This window comes from Macaca mulatta, chromosome 3 (genome assembly GCF_049350105.2).
Source record: "Macaca mulatta isolate MMU2019108-1 chromosome 3, T2T-MMU8v2.0, whole genome shotgun sequence".
Classification (NCBI taxonomy): Eukaryota; Metazoa; Chordata; class Mammalia; order Primates; family Cercopithecidae; genus Macaca; species Macaca mulatta.
The window spans coordinates 150,992,015-151,013,935 of record NC_133408.1 but is presented as its reverse complement, the minus strand read 5'-3'; the positions used below and the strand labels follow the sequence as shown (position 1 = coordinate 151,013,935).

Below are 21,921 nucleotides of genomic sequence, written 5' to 3'. Positions count from 1 at the left end.
TTAAGCCCAGGAGTTGGAGGCTGCAGTCCAGCCTGGGTGACAGAGTAAGACCCTGTCTCTATTAAAAAAAAAAAATTTTATGTGGAGCAATTGGGAGGTTGAGTTTATTCCTTCAGCCTGCCTTGCTGAACCAAATCTTATTTCTGATTAGTAGAGGGTAAGTGTATAATTAATTGAGATGTACACATATGTCATTGTAAAAGATAAATTATGCTTTAGATGAAGACAGTGACCTGGGTATGGGATCAGATATTTGTAATTTTTTTCCCTTTCCATCAGCTTTTCTTATGGCAGCTCATTTTCTGTCTTATGACAGCCAAGTAACTCTGTAGAGTAAAATGACTTTTATATGATAGAAACCATAATGAACCACTCAGGACATTTGCCTTTAAAAACAGCAATAAAAAGATCAAACATTCTCTAGTTACAACTTTAACATTTTACCATTTAGAGTGATATTGCTAGTCCTGTCAATGAAAATGACCACTTGGCATCTTTTTGGAGTATGCGAATGTATGGTTGGGGACTCACTTTGGCCTGGTGTAGCGCTTTGGGTCTTGTACAGGATTTTCTGAATCACTTTTCTAATGTGCCCAAAATGTAGAGAACAGGATACTGCTTCTCCTGCTGCTTTCCTGAATGTCAACATCTTCCTCTTTTATAAAGGGCAAATTGCTATATTGAAAGGAGTGTGAGCAATGAAAATCCATGATTTGGTTAATAGTTCAGATTAGGGTACCAACCACTTGGCTTTCTTACCCCTTTTTGCTCAAATGCCACTTGTCAGTGAGGTGTTCTTTGGCTATTTTATTCAAAACTGTACCCTTGCCCCCCACCTCCACCTTGCCTTATTTTCCCAGTAGTACCATCTGACATACACATTTTATTTATTACACGTCTTTCCTATAAGAAAGAGGTCCATGAGGGCAGGGTTGCTGCAATCCCAGTGCATTGCACAAAGTAGGCATTTGTTCATTATTGGTTGATGAATAAGGCCTTACAGAACCTACCTAATTTTTCTAAAAATTCATTTCCTCAAGCATAAAATGGAAGTGTTAGGAAGTACTTTGTGTGCTGTAATATACTTTATGAGGTGTTTTGTCATTATTAATCAAGTTAGAAATTCTAAATTTAATACAATTTATGTATTTCCTAACTTTATCCAGTTGAAAAAATATGTGTTAAATGCTCTTTTTGAAATGAATGGGGACAACTCCAAAGCTGCCTTTTTGGCCCCAGTTCTGTTTACTGCTACATGACTCATTTTCACTTGTTTATGAATCATATTTTTTGCTTGCTGCTTAAGAGATTCCTTACCTGGAGGCCAAATGGAGCAGTGATTGACTGAAGAGTCAGAAGATTGTTTACCTATGATACAAAGACCTTCAGGATCTCCTTCTTTCTGTCTTCTTTCAATAGTAGAGGGACAGTGCTGATAGAGTGCAGCAAGGGCCAGTTTCTGCCCTCCAAAGTGCTTTAGGAGTTTGGGAGAAGTAGGAATGAATTGTGACTTGGAGTGGGGACCAGCCTTGACAATATGCTCAAGGCCAGAGATACAAAGCTGAATTCAGCGATCTCTACCTGATTTCCTAGTGGAGATACAATTGCTGTCACCACCACCACCACCAGCACTAGCACTAATACGTCGTCGTCCTCCTCCTCCTCTTCCTCGTCTTCGTCTTCTTCTTCATTTAGAGATGGGGGTTCTCACTCTGCCACCCAGGCTGGAGTGCAGTGGTATAGTTATAGCTCATTACAGCCTCAAACTCCTGATCTCAAGTGTTTCTCCCACCTCAGTGTCCTGTGTAGCTGGGACTGAAGATGTGAGCCACCTCACCTAGCTGGGAGATACTATTAAATAGCTAATTATAACCAAGTTCTTAATTGAGATATAAATGAGCACAAGAGCATAGATGAGGCAGTGATATTGAAATGTAACCGGACAGGTCAGAGAAGACTTCCTTGATAAGGTGACATATTAACTGAATATTTATGGACTTGAACATATAAAAGTGGAAGGAGGGGGATTTCAGAAGGGGCAGAGTGAGGAAAAACATGAAAAAGAAAGAGGCAGGAGAACTTAGTGCATATTTTAGTTTGTCACTAGGATTTTTGGAGGTTGAAGGTGAGATTTTGATTATTGAATCCTCCACCTACCCCTCCTGCCTTCTGGGATTCTGGACTGAAGCATTATTTATAAAAGGTATAGAAGCCAGCAGGGAAATAAAGTGCTGTTTAAAAGGTGGACGAATTCTGGGTAGCCCTCAGTGTCTGGCTTTTTCAGCGAAGAGTGTTGGACCATGAGGCTTGGTTTTGTAGGCTTAGCTTGGTTTTCTGATCCAGTGAAGCCCAGTACCCTTCACACATTCACTTGTAGGTGGAGACACTGGAGCAGAGTAGAGATGATGATGGGCGGGCCAACAGATTCTTTTTAATCACACAAAATAATTATGACCACTCAGCCTGGAGAACCACATCCTACCTAGGCATGCCTACCACTCCCAGAAACAGGCAGAGTGGAGGTATGGAGAATCTGGGCTCATTTCTTTAAAGCACAATAACTCCACCCAAAAGGTTTAAATGTGGCAAAGTATGATAGCTATGACTCTTGCCTTAGGAAGGAACTAATTAGGGTTATATAGACTGGAGGGAAACCCTCTTTATTCTCTTCAGTCTCTCTACTTCACATGTGCATAGATAGAAACCCTAGAGGGATACATGGGTTCCCTGTCCCCAGTCACTCTAGTCCATGTTTTCTTCCTCCATTCCTCTTTATGACTAATGGCAATCATTTCTCACAGGTTTATTTTTTGTGTGTTAGAGTATGGATCACTGGCCACAGAGTAGACTGAAGATGATTCTCCCCTACCTGAATGAATCTATGTCCTTGGCTTTAAAATATTTGCTGTAAATATTAAATACTTGGAAGTATGGAACCACATTTGCAGCTACTGTTAGCCAAAGGTGCCCAGTAATTACCATATAACCTGAGTAATATTTTAATACAGAAACTAGAGTTCTTACCTGCATCTGAATTTATCTTTGCCTCTTGAGCCACCTTCACTTTCATTTCTGGAGGAAGAGGTGTTCTTTCTTCTGTTCAGGATTGCCTGTCCATCTGTGTTCTAGGTCTTCTCTCCCAATTCCTCAGGCTCTTGCTCCATTAGATATTCCATTTCTTGCCCCTTTAATCAGCTTTTCTGTACTGACTGCTTTTCTGAGCCTTTGAACATGCTCAGGTCTCTCATGTCCAAAATAAAAAATGACAATACCCCAAACCATCCCTTGATTCTGTGCTCACTACTTTATTATTTTTTTATTTATAGTTAAGATTTTAGAAACAGTTGTTTATACTTGGTCTTTCTTGCTTCTCTTTTGCTCTTTAGCCTTTGGAGTCTTTGGCAGTCTTGCTGGTTCCTACCACTGGGATCGCCTTCATGAAGGTCATCAGTGATCTCTGACTTGCCAAATACTTTTTGATTTTTTTTTTTTTTTTTTTTTTTTTGGTATTTTGTATACTTTTCAGTGCTTCTCTGAAGTTAGGTACTTTTCTTTTGTATTTGATTCTATTGAATGTTACTTCCTTAAAAAGTTCTCTTGGTTTTTGTGATTCTGTTCTTTATGAAGTAGACTCTACTCTTTCCTTGCCTTGGGAAGGAACTAATTAGGGTTATATAGACAGGAGGGAAACCCTCTTTATTCTCTTCAGTCTTTCTACTTCACATGTGCATAGATAGAAACCCTAGAGGGATATGTAGGTTCCCTCTCTGCAATCACTGTAGTCCACATTTTCTTCCTCCATTTTTCTTGTTCATATGTGGCTATTTGTTAGTGAACTTGCTGTCGATCCTTTCTCTCCTTTTCAGAATTTTTGTGTTGCTGTTCCTTCCTGGACCCTTGACCTTATCACTCTACAACCTCTCCTGGAGCAAACACTTTTATGGGTCTGCTGCTAATTCCATATTCTCTAGCTTCAGCTTAGGCATTTCTGTTATACTTCAGATCGTGACATCCAATTGCTTCCCAGACATTTCCACTTAAATAACCTACACGCATTTCATACTTGATACATTTGATGATAATAAAAGTGTTCCTCTTTCCTGTTTGCTATTTCAATGGGTGATAACATCCTTTCCACAGTTTCTCAAACCAGAGAGTTGGTAAGCATTTCAGACTTCCATTTAGCTCATTACAGTATAACTAGCATGGTACCTGCATATCCTAGGCATGCAATAATGATGTGTTTGAATGAATGAATGAATGAACACATGACTTCTCACTTACTCCTTATATTCAATCAGTCACCAAGTCCTGCATCTTCTTTTCTTTCTTCTCTTGAACCTTTCTCTTCTGTTCTTCTCCATTCTTAATATTCTGGATGAGACTGTCCTCTCTCACCTTGGTGATTTCAATAGTCTACCTTGTTCTCATCATTGCTAGTGTATTTTCCTCCTCACAGTTTTTCATCTACACAAGTACTGTCCAATTGAAATGTATTATACAAGGCATATATACAGTTTTACCTATGCTAGTAGCTACATTTAAAAATAAAGAGGTGGTATTGATTATAATAATATATTTTATTTGATCTAGTTTATCCAGAATAAACTAGATGGTTTATTTCAAGTGCTCAGTAGACACGTGGCTAGGGGATATACCATATTCACTAAAGTAGCTCTACACTGCTAGCAGAGTAAAAAATCTCATCCAGTCTCTGCTTACATTGCTCCTCTGTTTTCACTTTTTCAGTGACTCCCATGTCTTACAGGTCAAAAAACATCTCAACTTAGTAGTATCTCCTGTAAGGCGTGACATGGTCTGGCCCTTCTCTACTTCCCTCTCTGACCTTTGTACTTTGCACCCTACTAATGCCAAACTAATGTCGTTGCTAGTACTATGCTGGGTTAATCAGCTACAATAGTTCATGCAGTGTTGTTTCAGCACTTGTGGATGGAAATGCAGGCATCTGGGTGAAAACATGGTTTTCTTTATTCTCAGATCTACTTATTTTTAAATAAGGTGCTCAGATTTGCTCTCTCATTTTGGAAACGTGGAGAACAGTAGTGAGAATAACCTGATATTTTTCACTTAGAATCAACTCAGGTACCTTAGAGAAACAGATTCTGTTACTTTTTGTGAAGAAAACTGAGGTTAAATTGTCTTCTAAGGTTAGCAGTTTATGCCTGGTATTTCTTTTTACAATTTCTGATGATAAAATGTGATATCAGAGTGTATCAGAGACAAGCCAGATGGCCAATTTTAGACTAGTTTTAGTGCTAACCAAAGGGCTAATTTTTCTCTCTCAAACTCAAGCGTGACTATTTATTGTCAAAATATTCAATAGCTGGACAAGCTAAATTGGTCCAGGAAAACCTAATTGGATATTTTCCATCTTGCATACCTCTGCTGCTTATATTTAAGGAACCCTAGGGAATAGCTGTTTGTAAAAATATTGATTACATGTCTGCTGTTTTTTAATAGCTGCATATTAATTCAAGAAGTTAAATTTCAAGGGACTGAAATTTTAAAGAAAAAGAAAAATCGGAACCCTAGCACTAGTCCTTTCACATCCATTTAGGTGAATAGTTTTAGTTCTATTGCATTCTGAGTGTTGTTATCAGTCTGCGTGAGGAGGACCACATGATTAGCTTGCTCATACTTTGACAAAAAAATCATTATATGGCTCGAGCATGTTGTAGGAGTCAATGAATATATAATCTATTTCAGATTCCCTGAAGATATTAAATATCATCTCACTTTGAATGTAGAGGGTATTTCTTAATAAATGTTTATAAACTCTCACGGCAGGGCCTTCATATGACAACTAATAAACATACCATTGTGAATGGTGTTAATAAAAAGACATAATACTGTGAAGTGCCTTCAAATTTTTTGGGTGTTATAATAAAGTATTATTTTTTTCCTGACAAATAAATTAGCAGTGATTTAATCATTTTATGGTAATTAATGTTGCAGAATATGCACAGAAGAGTTTCAATGGAGCTATTTTACTATTTTCTAGTAACTTACTTTTGATTTTTATTTAGATAATTCATAATACTAAATCAGCTGTAGAGAACAGTTGCCACTTGCAGTGTATACATGGATTTTGTTTTTACCTAAACTTATGTGGATGTATGAAATCTGTTATTAATGTTAGAAAATAAAGTTGTTCATGAATGTTATTTCATCTAAAAATTCCAAACTTGAACTAACTTGCTAGTTTTCTTAATCTCAAAATGAGTTCTTATTTACTTGATGAGCAAATAGTAGGCAGTTACATGTTAGACAGTTTTGTTATTTAGAGTTTGATAATATGTGCCATTTTATATTTCTGGAATTTTCTGATCTTGAAACTATAAGCCTTCAGATATGTATTATTATTAATAATATATTATTATTTGAGAAAATGACTGGTATTTCTATTTGACTTTCAGCATGGTTCCTTTCCACCATATTCACTTGATAAGGGAATTATTTATTTATTTTTTGGCTCAGTGAAATATCAGTAGTGCTTTTCTGAGGTGCAGCAATCTAACGTGAGATTGTTTTAAGGTGTAATATTATGAAATTTCATTTCACCATGTAAACATCTTGACATATTTTGCAGTTTTTAAAGTGTCTTTTATTTAGATATTTATAACAACTATTATCCTGCATAATACATATATAATTTATGTACTCTCATTGGGTGCATTCTTTGACTGGAATATAAATTTTCATTTACGTATCAGTTTAAGTTTGAATTATGTTGTAGAAGTGAGGAAGTGATACTATACATGGTATTTCTTATCTTTAATAGGACTTTTTTTTACCGTAAGGGTTACTTGAAGTTTTGAATGATATTTTATTGGCAATTTTGGTCTTCTCTTACAGTGTACAAATGTCATGTATTGTGTTCTTCAATTAATAAACAGATTGTATTCTACTGCTGGATTAGCCTTTCAGTAAATATATTTCAAAATGGTGTCATTAGTCTTTTAATAAATATTATTATTAAATATGTATAAACATGGGAAGGTCTACTGTATAATTATATGTTTTAAATTATCTTGTATTCTTATGGAATTGTATACCTGTTTCTCATGCAGAATAACTACACCATTAAGAGAGCATACTAACCTGTTTTTATGTTTGTAAAGATTGCATGCCAACTAGATGGCTTGAATTAATCTGAATTCACCTTCATAATAGTGCTGAAGAAACTGATACTGCAACTTCTCATGTAACAAGAAGATCTCAAGTTTAATAAGTCTTTGAGCTGATTCAGAAAATAGATTTGTTGCTAACAGCTTTTATGTTAATATTGATGTGAGAATGCAATTGGATATTATAAAAACTCTTCAGTTCAACTGTTTAGTCATTAAAATAATTTTGATATAACAGGTATTGATTAAGAAAGGGATTTTAGAGATAGAAAGACCTGACTTCAGTTCTTTGATTTGCCAGTTACAGCTACAACGGTGCCCTTGGGTGATTATAACAATACCTGCTTCATAGAATTGCTTTGAAAATAATTTAGATAATAAGATTTAGTAAGTACTAATAAATATGAAGTATTATTATAAAAGTCATGAACATTTTTGTCTTAAATATATTTAAATTTGCCGGAAGTTTTATCAATTTTTCTATTTGTGACAATTATAAAATGTTGACTAACTGGATTATAAGTATGCTAAGCTATAGACTTTTTGGAGGGTCCTTTGAATGCCAATACAATCCACATATCAGAGAACATTATACAGTTGACATTTAATAAAATTGAATTGAATTTTCAGGGCTTCAGCTGGTATGATTGTCATGCAATTTTGCTTATATCCTGACATATAATTGTTTTATAATTTTTCTATATTACCTGCCAAACTACATTGTAAACAAAAATTGATTAGAGATTATATTTCAGCTTTTAAAAAATATTATCTAAAGTTGTGTGAAAAAAAAAAAAGACCTTCAACTACCAAGTCTGTTCCGTAAATATTTCTTGGATTTTAACATGATTTTTTTAATGGATTATCTGTATTCCCCTTGATTTTAAAAGAAAAATGAATAAGTAAAACTTAGTTAAGTTAGAATTATTAATGGAAGAATGCTAAAATCAATTATGGTACCTTAATACTATGTATAGTATTATAAGATATATATGTGGATGTGTAGTTGTACGTGCATAGAAAATACTGTGGTAGGATTAACAGCAAATTGTTTATAGAATTACTTCGGGTGAAGAGATTAAAATAGTTTAGAGTGTATATCAAATTGAGTTTTGTAATTGCAAGCAAACTAAACTCAGAGATTATCTAATCAAAATAAGAAGGAGATTTATTGGATAAAATGTGGTTATATCATAGAATCAAAAGCCAAGCTGAGTAAATAGGCCCCTGGAAGCATGGAAATATAAACAGCTGAGACAGTTCATTGGCAGAAATTCCTGTGCAGTTTCTGTGGCAGGAGTGGGATTTGGGAATTTCCTGTGACTGACAGCCCTACTAGAATGACATAGAATGGAGGAAAAAGCATTTTAGCAAAGGAAAAGATGCTGGGCATGAAGAGTATCATAGAGCTGTACTATAGAGGGATACTATACTGTAGAGCTGTACTATAGAGGGGTTACTGTACTATAGATCTGTACTATAGAGGGATACAATACTATAGAGCTGTACTGTAGAGGGATACTATACTATAGAGCTGTACTATAGAGGGATACAATACTATAGAACTGTACTATAGAGGGATACTATATGATAGACCTGTACTATAGAGGGATACTATACTATAGAACTGTACTATAGAGGGATACTATACTGTGGAGCTGTACTACAGAGGGATATTATACTATAGAGCTGTACTATAGAGGGATACTATACTATAGAGCTGTACTATAGAGGGATACTATACTATAGAGCTGTACTATAGAGGGATACTATACTATAGAGCTGTACTATAGAGGGATACTATACTATAGAGCTGTACTACAGAGGGATACTATACTATAGAGCTGTACTACAGAGGGATACTATACTATAGAGCTGTACTACAGAGGGATACTATACTATAGAGCTATACTACAGAGGGATGCTATACTATAGAGCTGTACTATAGAGGGATACTATACTGTAGAACTGTACTGTAGAGGGATACTATACTATAGAGCTGTACTACAGAGGGATATTATACTATAGAGCTGTACTATAGAGGGATACTATATGATAGACCTGTACTATAGAGGGATACTATACTGTAGAACTGTACTGTAGAGGGATATTATACTATAGAGCTGTACTATAGAGGGATACTATACTGTAGAACTGTACTGTAAAGGGATATTATACTATAGAGCTGTACTATAGAGGGATACTATACTATAGAGCTGTACTACAGAGGAATATTATACTATAGAGCTGTACTATAGAGGGATACTATACTATAGAGCTGTACTATAGAGGGATACTATACTATAGAGCTGTACTATAGAGGGATACTATACTATAGAGCTGTACTACAGATGGATACTATACTATAGAGCTGTATTATAGAGGGATGTTTTCCTTCTTTATGTATGAACACATACACACATACACATATATATTTATATATGAAATGGAAATAAAAGAGTGATATTTTAGAAGAATGACTAAGAAAAACCTATAGAACTCGGTGATAAGGAGCTACTTCTAGGGGGAAAATCCAATATTAGAAGAAAATAACTATATATACTATAGTTTTTATTATGCAAATATATATTACATGTATTTATTTTAAAAACACCTTTACTGAAATTTAATTCATATACCTTATGATTCACCCGTTTGAAGTATACAATTCAGTGACTTTTAGTATATTCACAGAGTTGTACATTCATCAGAATAATTTTAGAACATTTGTGTTACCCTCAAAGGAAACCCCACATCCCTTAGATGTCACCAGCATACCATCTCCATTCACTTTGTCCCTAGCAACCACTAATGTGCTTTCTGTCTCTATAGATTTTCCTATTCTGAACATTTCCTATAAATTGAATTACACAATATGTGGTTCTTTGTGACTGACTTCTTTCACTTAGCATGATGTCTTCAAGGTTCATCATGTTCTATATATCACTACTTTTTATTCCCTTTTATGTCTTAATAATATTCACTGTATGGATAGACCCCATTTTATGTGTCCAGTCATCAATTGATGAACATTTAGATTGTTTCCACCTTTGCTTATTATGAATAATGCTTTTGTGAACATTTGTATACAAATTTTTGAATAACTTTTTAATTCTCATGCATATATAGCTAGGAGTAGAACTGGTGGATTATATGGTAACTCTGTGTTTAAGCATTTGAGGAAATGCCAAACTGTTTTCTGAAGCAGCTGCTCCATTTCACATTCTCACCAGCAGCGTATGGCGTTCAGTTTCTCCACACCTTCATGAACACTGTTATTATCTATTTCTTTGATTGTAGCCATCCTAGTAGATGTGAGGTAGTATCTCATGGTTTTGATTTGCATTTCCCTGATAACTAATGATGTGGAACATCTTTTTATGTGTTTATTGGTCCCACATATATTTTAAATTAATGAGATTATGAGGCTTTTTTACTTTCAGAATTTATTTTTTTAAAAACTTGTCAGATTTGTTTAGATATTTGTACCATTACTCTTCTTTGTTTACAGGTTTGACTGTGTGTTATGTAACACAATGTTAGTTACTCTACATAATTTCTCTGTTAGCTAACTGTTGTAAGAAATTGAGACTGAGAGAAGATAAGTAATTTGTTCAAGGTCACAGAGCTAGTAAATTGTATAGGATTTTGAATCCAGGTCATTTTAAATCCAGAGCCTGAGTTCTTTAAAAATGCTACTATAGCATGTCTCAAGTAACATATGTTTTTAGGTTTCCTGTATTACTATTGTTATTGTTGTTGTTCTGGTTGTTACTTTATTTTACTCAACTACATAATCTCACAGAGACAAAGGCTCTTAAATTTCACATGAACCTCAGTTCAAAAATGTCACTTTTGGCCTGGCGTGGTGGCTTATGCCTGTAAGCCCAGCACTTTGGGAGGCCAAGGTGGATGAATCACTTGGGGTCAAGAGTTCAAGACCAGCCTGGCCAACATGGTGAAACCCCTTCTCTACTAAAAATATGAAAATTAGTCAGGCATGGTGGTGCACGCCTGTAATCCCAGCTACTCGGGAGGCTGAGGCAGGAGAATTGCTTGACCGGGAAGTGGAGGTTGCAGTGAGCTGAGATGGCACCATTGCACTCTATTCTGGGTGAAAGAGCAAGACTCCATCTCAAAAAAAAAAAAAGTCACTTTTACCAAATGCAGGAAATCTGTTCACAGGTTTGCTGAGGTACGGTTGTTTAGCCAGGATTACATGTTGTTTTCTATCTACATGAGAGCTGTATTTGCTAAAAATGCACATTTCCAGACTTCACTCAGATACTATGAATGAGCCAGTTGAGTACCAGAGCTGGAAATCATAATTTAAGCCAATGGATTGGATCAAAAACCACTTTTTTTGGTGGCAGATATTTTACTGTTTCACAAGACTACTGTTATTATTACTTTTGATGGTTTTTCATCTGTTTCCTGGTAGTTTTTGTCTTTTGATCTGCCTCTGCTCTTTGTAGCAACACTCAACAAGCCTGTTCCTTTTAATGTTTGCCAAATATGGCATCAATGTGTGAGTTCTTTTAGTCTGTAGTTTACATCCTGAGAGTTCTACTGAGTTAATCATCAGTGAAGACTCTCTTACTGAGCATCTCCTCAACAGTGGGAGACAGCACTAAAGTATAAGACCCCCCACTATGAAGGAGCTAAACTTCTGGTAGGAACTGTGAGCATTTACCAGAAATATTCAAGTCTTTTTGATAGATCATGATATCATATTTGATGCTTAAATTTCACATTTTCTTGTCTCTGAAAACAAAAGTCTAGACTTAGTGACAATAGTTTTCCCTGATTTAATGTAACTTTTCCTCAGCAATGTGATAGCTATCGCTAACATCGAATACACCATCCAGTCTTCGCACAGGCTCAGATAACCCTGAAACTTTGTTCTCTCACTTGGGTTGCCAAGCAAGAAGAGAATACTATTAAAGGGTCAGACTCACGTGATCAGGTCCCATTAGCTTTTGATTTATGGCCAAAGACATTTTACTTACGTCTTTACTTGTTTGACTCTCAGGATCTGACTGTCTTTTGGTTTTAACTTGGTAAGAACTATTGGGCTTTTTCCTCTTTATACTGTGAAAAATGCAAGGAGCTTTATGATAAGTTGTTCATCAGAGTACTTGTTAGACATAAGGACAGTAATAATGTGGGAGAAAGAATGGACTTTGAAAAGCTTGCTTTGTGGAATTGTTGAGTCTTGTCATTTTTTTTTGGGGGGGGGGAGGTTTCCTCTTGAGAACTAGCTTCTTATCACTAAATTCTTTTAGGTTTTTATTAGTTGTTCTTCTAGGATGCCAGTCTTTCCATTTCATTTACCTAAAGTTACCAGCCTAGTCTAGGACTTTACTAGCTACAGAATGATCAGTACGAGGAAAGAGAAAAGGCTCAATGGTGAATTTATTACATGAATATTGACTTGATTTATGCAAATGCATTGTCAACAGGTTATCAATTTACATTATTCAGTATGCATTTATAGACATTTATGACAATATCAAGCTTTAGCATATGAGCAATTTTGGAGACCAGCTTTATGCTTGGATAGTTCAGAGCAGCTCCCATTATATAATCTGAAGTAACCATGATGAGGGCTTGGCTTTTTTCAGGAACTGAATGAGGTCTTTGCTGCAGACTAAAATGGGAAGGATCAGAGCAAGCTTACCATCAGAAATCGATGTTTGCCTTTTTCTTCTTCCTCCATGATTAAAAAAGCAGGGGGAAAAAACCCACTTCAACTTTGATTTGATTCAAAATAGTATTTCCTAAAACATAAGCCATTCTTGTCAAATATGAGTTCCTTAACTTAAAAATACGTTCATTTAAATCCCTGATGTATTTTCTCATGTTCTTCATTCATGCTTAGGGACAGAGTGAGTGGGATTTATGAGTTACTGTACTCAGTACAGGAGAAATTAATTTGGTATAAAATATGTAGAGTATAATCTTACTATTTTTGTATAATATTAGAATTTATCCTACTCTTACCAACCTATCCTCGAAGCCATTTTCCTTTAGTTCATAATCCTCACTAACCAATTTTTCTCCTGTGGGAACTTATAAGCATTAGCAAAGCTTATAACTGAAGTTGTCAAGAAAACAAACAAATTGAAATATCTGCCACAGAGCAGCTTTACAAGTAGCAGCTCCTGGATCATGAAAGGACCAAGAAAGAGGATCCTAAATGCATGGCCTCTTTTCCACTTCACTTTACTTAGTAGCACTGAAAAACAGGTTTCTCTCTTTTAGTCAGTGATTTTTCTCAATTTCAATGTATTTACTGCATGACATTTGCTGAATACATTTGCAAACATCTCATCCAGTTTTCAAAACAATTCTGCCCAGTAGATGATACCAGCCTTCATTCCTCAGTGCCGCACTGTCTTCCAGTATGTTAACTTTTTTGATCATCTCGAATTATTTTTCCTTTTCGTAGAAAATTTATTTCTTCTTTCCTTTTATATATTTTCAGTTAAATTTAAGAAATATTCATTTAACAACTACCCTGTGGGAGGCATGTGATCTCTTTCTCTCCACATTTTTTTTTTTTTCACCACTTAACGCTACTTTAAAGTGTTTTGGGGAAAGTTTCTTAATCCTCAATAATGAAAATATTGGATAATTTTGTAGGGGCAAGTCTCTTAATCCTCCATAATTACAACTTTGGATAATTTTATAGATTCCTTCCTCCAGTGGGTAACAAAACAGATTAAATCAATGTTTTATTTTCACTTATACCCTAATTGTTCATCTTCAGTGTGTAGACTTTATGGGTATTTGCAAGAACATGATCAGTGATCTACAGCACTTGAAATAGAAAAATGAAACTGATTAGGAATTATGACTGCTCATAATGTTCTGTCCCTGTTTTGTTTTTCTAGTGCAAAACTAGTGTTTCTTATCATCCTTGCTCATACATTATGTTCATAGCCTTTTGGGTAGAGTAGGAGGGAAAGAGATAGATTAAATTGTCTTTCTTATCTGCCATCCTGTACCACTCTCATCATTTCCTTTTTTTTATGAAACAGAATTCACTTATGTCAAAAAAAAAAAAAAAAAAAGAACAGAACTCATCAGAAGAAGTGACAAAGTCAGTGATCATTTGAATGCTTATAGGCAGTCAACTCCATCTCTCTTCTCTGCCTTCCTTGGTATCTGCTTCCTTGTAAGGTGGCTCATATTGTGGTTATGTGATAGCAGCCAGTGGCATCTGGTGGGTGGCAGGTGGAAGGTGAAGGAATATTTATCTCGTGCCCATTGACAGAGGAAAGAGAATAAGAGATACATATTCTTTTCTTTCATGTGGCTCCAGCATTTTGTAGAAATATTCAGCATAAAGGAAGTATTATTCCAAAGTTTTCTTTGTTGTGTTTTGTATTTTTTTTCAGATTTTTTGTTTTAATTTTTGTGGATACACAGTAAGTATATATATTTATGGGATACATGAAATGTTTTGATACGGGTATGCAATGTATAATAATCACATCATATAAAATGGGGTATCCATTTCCTCAAGCATTTGTCCTTTGTATTTTATATTTTGTTTGGTCATTGCTTGCAATTTTTATGCATGATGTTGGCACAGAACCTCAGACTGGCAATTGTATAATGCTGGCTGTTTCTCCTTGGTAAAATTGGAATACTGAAACTTTGGAAAATGTTTCTCAAGGTGATTGTTCTCTTACCCAAAATTGTGGCCATTTGTCAATATATTCTTGAGTTTCACAGTTTGAAGAATACCAATTATGAAACTTAAGACACGCTACTTTGAAGTGCATGTTTGATGCTGACCAGCTCAGCTTTAAAAACAGTGTTTTCACAATATTTTATTTGTACGTTTGTTTTGTTTTGCTTCAAAGAATAGTTTCCTAAGCTGAGCCTATTTAAATTACATAAACATATGACTACACCCACTTCTTCACACCTTTTAGAATTTTAAATTTTTAGTATAGGCTATATATATTTGCCAGTGTTTACTTCTGTGCCTTTAATGAAATGCCTTAACATTGTGGGAGTGACTTTTAAGTTCAGTCTCTGTACATACAGTCTCTATGGTGATACTGTGTCACTATTATATACTGAACATTCCACCAAAAGTGCCTGACAGTCAAAGAAATGGCCCTACTTTGTGGGAGTGACTTCTCAGTTCAGTCTCAGTACATACAGTCTCCATGGTCATACGGTATCATTACATGCTGAAGGGTCCACAGAAGGTACTTGCATGTCTTTCTTAGAAACTTCAAGTTACCTCCTATGCTATAGTCCTCTTTTGATGAGTGCCTTAGGCATATGCTAACAAGATTTTGTTTTTTTAAAATCTTGTGACCCCATTATCCAAAGGCAGTCAAAAGCACACAGCCATTAAGGGGCTGAACATGAGGACTTTATACTGCATACTGGAAAGTCACCACAACCCTAGTAAGATCTTCTTTTCTAAGAAAGGGATGCAATTAATAGAAAGATTCAAAAGTTTTGAGAGAAGGCAGGCTGCAGAATCTAGGATACTGTAGCAGCCATGAGGAAGACATCACCATAACAGAACGGGAAAAATCCTACAGAGAAATTAGTAAATTAGTAAACAAGAGTCCAAGCATGGAAGATTGTAAGACTTGCCATGACTCTCCTCAAGTTGCTGTGTATTTTGAGGGTGGCTATATTCTGTTCTTCCTTACCTCATCATGTATCCTTTCTGTAGCCCCTCCATCACCTGGCATACTCTGACTGTGTTTCTGTTTTGGAGATGCCTAAGAGTGGATGTCCTACAATTGCCTATTGAATAATAAATCAGTTTTCAAACAGTGATAATATATAACTGAAATAAAAATCTTGTATAATAAAATAGCCTAAAATGAGGCTGAAAACACCAAGTATGGAAGTGGAATATCTGAAAAAGAAGTGAGATTGTAGGTTTTTGTGTTAATATTTTCTCACTATATACAGATTTTATTTATCTTTAAATAAAACTTACCTGGTTGTATCATAGTTCTTAAGAAACTATGGAATAATTTAAATGAGGAAAAAATATGGCTATATACTAAATTGGTTTAGGGAAATCTCATTAACATGCTGCCTTTTTGTCAAGCTGCTAAGGCTCACTGACTCAGTGTGAATTTAGAGAAACGTGATTTTGATGGTAGTGCTACTAACTATACTTCATCACTGTCTAGATTTCTTTCTCTGTGTTAATATTTATGGTTATTTGGAAATTTTCCAGTGTTAACTATTTTTAACATATATGTCAACTGTACAGGGAAGTTCTGTTTGAACAAGGGTGCAATAAAGAATTTTAAAAGTTTTTCCATAGATGCTTTCTGTGTAATCTCCCTGAGAACAGAGATTTTTGCTTATTTTGTTCAATGATCTATTCCACTTGCTTAGCCCAGTAGTACCTAGTTGGGTGTTCTAGAGGTATTTGCTAAATGAACACATTCAATATCAATAGGAATTTCTCGGAGGGCCCATGTGCTGAGCAGCCGAAGTGCCGCGGAAAGTGGAGAGCTGACAAGGAAGATTTCTGAGCATTTTGCTGGCAAAGGGATTTCGTACAGCCTCCAGGCATGCGTCTTTCTGCCCTACTGGCCTTGGCATCCAAGGTCACTCTGCCCCCCAATTACTGCTATGGGATGAGCCCCTCAGGCTCCTTGGCAGACAAGAGGAAGAACGCCCCATGGAGCAGGCGGCGCCCAGTGGTTGTGGAACCCATCTCTGATGAAGACTGGTATCTGTTCTGTGGGGACACGGTGGAGATCCTAGAAGGCAAGGATGCCGGAAAGCAGGGCAAAGTGGTTCAAGTTATCCGGCAGCAAAACTGCGTGGTCGTGGGAGGGCTGAACACATATTACCGCTACATTGGCAAGACCATGGATTACCGAGGAACCATGATCCCTAGTGAAGCCCCCTTGCTCCACCGCCAGGTCAAACTTGTGGATCCTATGGACAGGAAACCCACTGAGATTGAGTGGAGATTTACTGAAGCAGGAGAGCGGGTACGAGTCTCCACACGATCGGGGAGAATTATCCCTAAACCCGAATTTCCCAGAGCTGATGGCATCGTCCCTGAAACATGGATTGATGGCCCCAAAGACACATCAGTGGAAGATGCTTTAGAAAGAACCTACGTGCCCCGTCTAAAGACACTACAGGAGGAGGTGATGGAGGCCATGGGGATCAAGGAGACTCGGAAATACAAGAAGGTCTATTGGTATTGAGCCCAGGGACAGCAGCTCCTCCCCAACTTCTGTCCCAGCCTTGAAGGCTGAGGCACCTCTTTTTCAGATGCCAATAAAGAGCAGTTTATGAAAAAAAAAAAAAAAAAAAAAAGAATTTCTCTAATTTACTGTAAGGTATAGAGTCATGTTATTACTGGAGGGGAAATTAAGGATCATAGAGAATGACTCACTGACTCTTTTCATTGATTAGGAAATTGAGGCTGAGAGACGTTAAATGTTACCTAAGGGTATGGCTGAAGAGCAGCAGAACTAGGCCTACATTCTAGGTTTCCAAACAACTGGCTCAGTTTCACATGACCAACACGGGTTAGGGTTGGGTTTAAACTCAGATCTGACCGACAGTGAAGTCCTTTGTCTGGATAAGAGTTTTTGATACTTTTATAAAATTTTAATATGTCACCTTTTCTTTATAGCTTTTCCTCTGTCCCTAAACAGAATTAATTACTTCCTTAACAGATTATACTAAATACTATTGTTTTCTAGCATGTATCACATTATATTGAGTTGATTCCATGGTGGTGAGTGCTTAAGACCAAGGACTAATTCATCTTCCTCTTTGCCATCCAGAATTTAGCCTGACTGCCATGATAGATGACCTGTGTTTTGAATTGCTGTGAGAGGTGGTAACAAATAATATATCTAAGCCTAGGTCTAGGGAGATAAAACTTTTATGAGAAGAACAAAGTCTCATCACCTTTTAAATACAGTTAATGCTTGATAAGTGTTAAAATTAAATAATAATTATTCTTGGAGATGTGATTTAATGATTGTTAATCTTGATTGGCTTTTGAAAATGACTTCTTTTTTTAATTTTTAAAGAATTGGTAGCAGTACTTTTCTATTGATGTATTGGTTTCAACATTAAAACTCCTTCTGACCTTATTCTACGATTTCCTACTGGCTTTTTAGACTCTCACCAATTCATGATTAATGCCAGTTTGCAAAATTTTGCCTGACTTTGACACGAGTAATTTTAGCCCTTTCATGAAAACTGAAATCCTAATACTATTATGAATATATTCCTTAGTAATTATACCAATGAATTTTATACAGCTGTAGCAAAACATGTCTAATTATCAGTTATCTTTTAAAGGAATTTTTTATTCTTTTGAACTTGAAACTTTTATGTAAGGCTGGTATTTATACAACATTTGAAAACATGAAGGGAATAACATTTCAGGAGAATGTTGTGGTATTACAAAATGTAAAAACCTATAGAAGATGCCTTGTTTTGCCTGTGCGTCTCACAAATGTAATGCTATTTACTGATAGTAATATTTCAAACCAGTTTTTTATTACTGCTAAGTCTTCTGAGATACATAATGTCATCCCTTTAGGGAAATGGTCTGAAAGTATTTGATTCCTGTTTGTCGTGTGAAAAACTACTGTAACATCTTATTTCTATGAAAACAATATTAAAAAAGAACAGGAAATACTGTAACAGTCATCCACGTGCTAATTTCTTGAAAGAAGGTCTGTATTATTGGTATTGTCATTGAAATCTTTGGTCCCTTCTATAAAACATAATATTTTATGAATATAACAAAACTTGAAGTTCAAACCATCTTCCTTTACAGCTTTAAAAAAAATGAGGACCAGAATGAATTCACACTTCAGATGTTGAAGCCAGCTGATGGAAAGCCTGGACTAGATTTTAGCTCTTTAAATACTTTGGCCAGTACTTTTCCCAGTATACTAAACCATTGGAAAAGAATAAAAGTCACCCAAAGAACTGCTAAATAAGATTATATAATTTTATCCCCTTATGCTTTTATATTTTATTTTACAGATTTGTCGTTGTTGTTACTCTTGTTGCCGGTAAAGGAAACAGATTGACTTAAAAGCAAAAAAGGAGTTTGTTAGACAAATCTGGTATCTGGGATGGGAAAAAGCTTACAGGATTGAAGGGAGACTAAAGAGTTATGCTTGAAACAGATAAGAATTAGGCAGATCTGGAAGATCTTGGTAGCAAGAACTTTCAGGAACAACAACAACAAAAAGGTTAGGCTGTGTTGCTGGCGTAAATAAACTCTAACCACATCTTTGGTATGTGCATTGATTCTACTTAATACACTAAATCTTGAGAGAATGTGTCTGATTGACTGAACTTGGATTCTATGTTCACTTCCCTATACCTTTGGAGTGAGCAGAGAGTTTTCTGGAAGCAGCCTTTAAAAGATGTCTTTAGTTTCCATAATGGAGAACATGTATTTGGATTTATGCTTCCACCAGGACTGCATAGTACAGAAAATTCCCCCAAAAGAAGCAGGGATGATGTCAGGAAAAGGGCTGGATGCTGGGCTGCCATAAAATGACATATCCACATAATACACCTGAGAATTCTATTATGCTAGAAAACTCTTTTTTCCTATATCCATTATAACCAGCATTTTCCATATAAGCATATTCAATATTTTTAAAATGTGGATTATGTAGTGTATATAGATTGAGAATATCTTAAAAGTTTTTCTATCTGTTCTTCTGTCTCTGGTAGCATCTTAATTACTTAATAATATCTTTTCCTTTTTTTAATGAGTGGTCAGAAGGAAAAACGAAGAGGGGGATGCAAATCTAAGATAGTCTTTATGTACAGCATTCATTGCTCAGTGAATGGAAATAATAGCTATAATCTATTGCTTATCCACTGGTTTTTTACCTAGGTTTTCAATGTAAGAACTATTTGAGAACAGAATCTCAGGTTCAGTTGCAGTGGAGCATGTTGTTTACAAGTATGAGGTCTAGAATGAGACTCTCTAGGTTCAAATTTGGACTCACATTAGCTGTGTGGCCTTGGACAGGTTACTTAACCTTTCTGTTTTTGTTTTTTCCCCATGTGAAAAGGGGGGAAATAATAGGATCTATATCGTTTGAGTAACTGTGAAAATTGAAAGATATAATATATATCAAGTACTTACTAGCATAGTGCCTGGCATTTAGTAAGCGATAAATATTAGCTATAATTATGTGTATTAGCTTTTGTTAACTGTACTACATGTTGTGTTAATAAAAAAAAAGCCTTTTTGCTGAGAGAAAGAAGTACTACCAAATTGAGGAAGAATGAAGATAACTAAATAACTTGACCTAAATATAGTATTATGCTTTTAACCCAGTAGGAATAAAAACAAATTAATGATTATTACTCCAGAAATACCTATTAGCGTATGTCCTGTTGTGCTTGCATTGTGTGGGCTCTTCATATTCTTACTGTAGTTTTAAAGAAATTATTAAAACAATTCACAGAGTATTTTTTTTATTCTTCTTTCTGATGTAATATTTACTAATGGAATATTTTATCCACACAGGAATATATGTAGCATGTAGGTAGTTACAAAGCATAGCAATAAGAGGAACAGCCACGAGTGTCACCGAGAACACGGTCAGCACGTTCTTCTGTGCATTCCTCCTCTCTCCGATTCCTCTCTCTCACAGTACCTGAATTTTGTGCTTATCTTTTGCCTGCTTTTTTCCCCCTCAACGTTTGTATTTAGAAATAATTTTAAACTTACATCAAAGTTGCAAAGAATACCCACATTCTTTTAAAGCTGGGACTTACCAAGTGTTGACATGCTAACATTTTGTCCCATTGGTTTTATCATGTGATCTCTCTCCCTGTCTCTCCTCTCCACATATATACGTGTGTGTACACATATATACAGAGAGAATGAATATATTTATGAAATAACATATAGAGAGAATGCATATGTATAGAGAGAATGAATATATGTTTATATTCTTTTTTTAGAATCTTTTGAAAGTTGCAGATATTATTGCCTTCTTTCACCTCTAAATATTGCAATGCAATTTCCTAAGATTAAAGCATTTTATTTATATAATCACAGTATAATATCCAGTGTCAGTAAATGTAACTTTAATATATTGCTATTACATAACTTAACATTCATATTTGAATTTTGTCAGTGTACGTAGTAATGTAGTTTATAAACATTGGCTTTTTGTTTCTCTCCAGTACAGGATCCAGTATGGAGCCGTGTATTGTACTTGCTTGTCAGGTCTCTTTAATCTCTTCTAATCTTTAATCTGTAACAATTCTTCAGCTTGCTGTTTTTATCTTTTATAACACTGATATATTTGAAGAATACAGGGCCTTTGCCCCTTCCTTCCTTCCTTCCTTCCTTCTTTCCTTCCTTCCTTCCTTCCTTCCTTCCTTCCTTCCTTCCTTCCTTCCTTCCTTCCTTCCTTCCTTCCTTCCTTTTTAATAGAATGCTTCTCATTTGAGGTCTGTTTGATGTTTTCTCATGAGTTAGGTTCAAATTTTGCATTCCTAGCCAGGATATTATATAAATGATTTTTCTTTTCCAGGCATCGCATCTGGAAGCACTCAATATTTATCTGGTCAAGGTACTGTCTAGTTTCTCTATTTTTTAGTTACTACTTATCCCCCTGCTATTAATGAGCAATCCATGGGGAGATATTCAGATACCCTGCGTATATCCTGCTCTTAATTGAAATTTCTCTCTTGATTTAGCATCTACTAATAATTCTTGCCTGGACCAGGCTTTATTGTCATG

General features: G+C 35.6%; 2 protein-coding genes and 1 pseudogene across 15 annotated transcripts in view; 2 read left to right on the top strand and 1 right to left on the bottom strand.

The window, feature by feature from the left end:
* LOC144340115 (argininosuccinate synthase-like) overlaps positions 1-16,144 on the bottom strand; it is a 42,059-nt pseudogene extending 25,915 nt beyond the window's left edge.
* IMMP2L (inner mitochondrial membrane peptidase subunit 2) overlaps positions 1-21,921 on the top strand; it is an 870,942-nt gene that overhangs the window by 160,086 nt on the left and 688,935 nt on the right. The gene's annotated exons all lie outside the window — the stretch shown is intronic.
* On the top strand, positions 16,660-17,462 carry LOC718640 (mitochondrial ribosomal protein L24; the record flags this gene model as incomplete). Its single annotated transcript, NM_001257844.1, is given in 1 exon segment — positions 16,660-17,462. A coding segment is annotated over 1 exon segment (651 nt). The 3' UTR covers positions 17,372-17,462.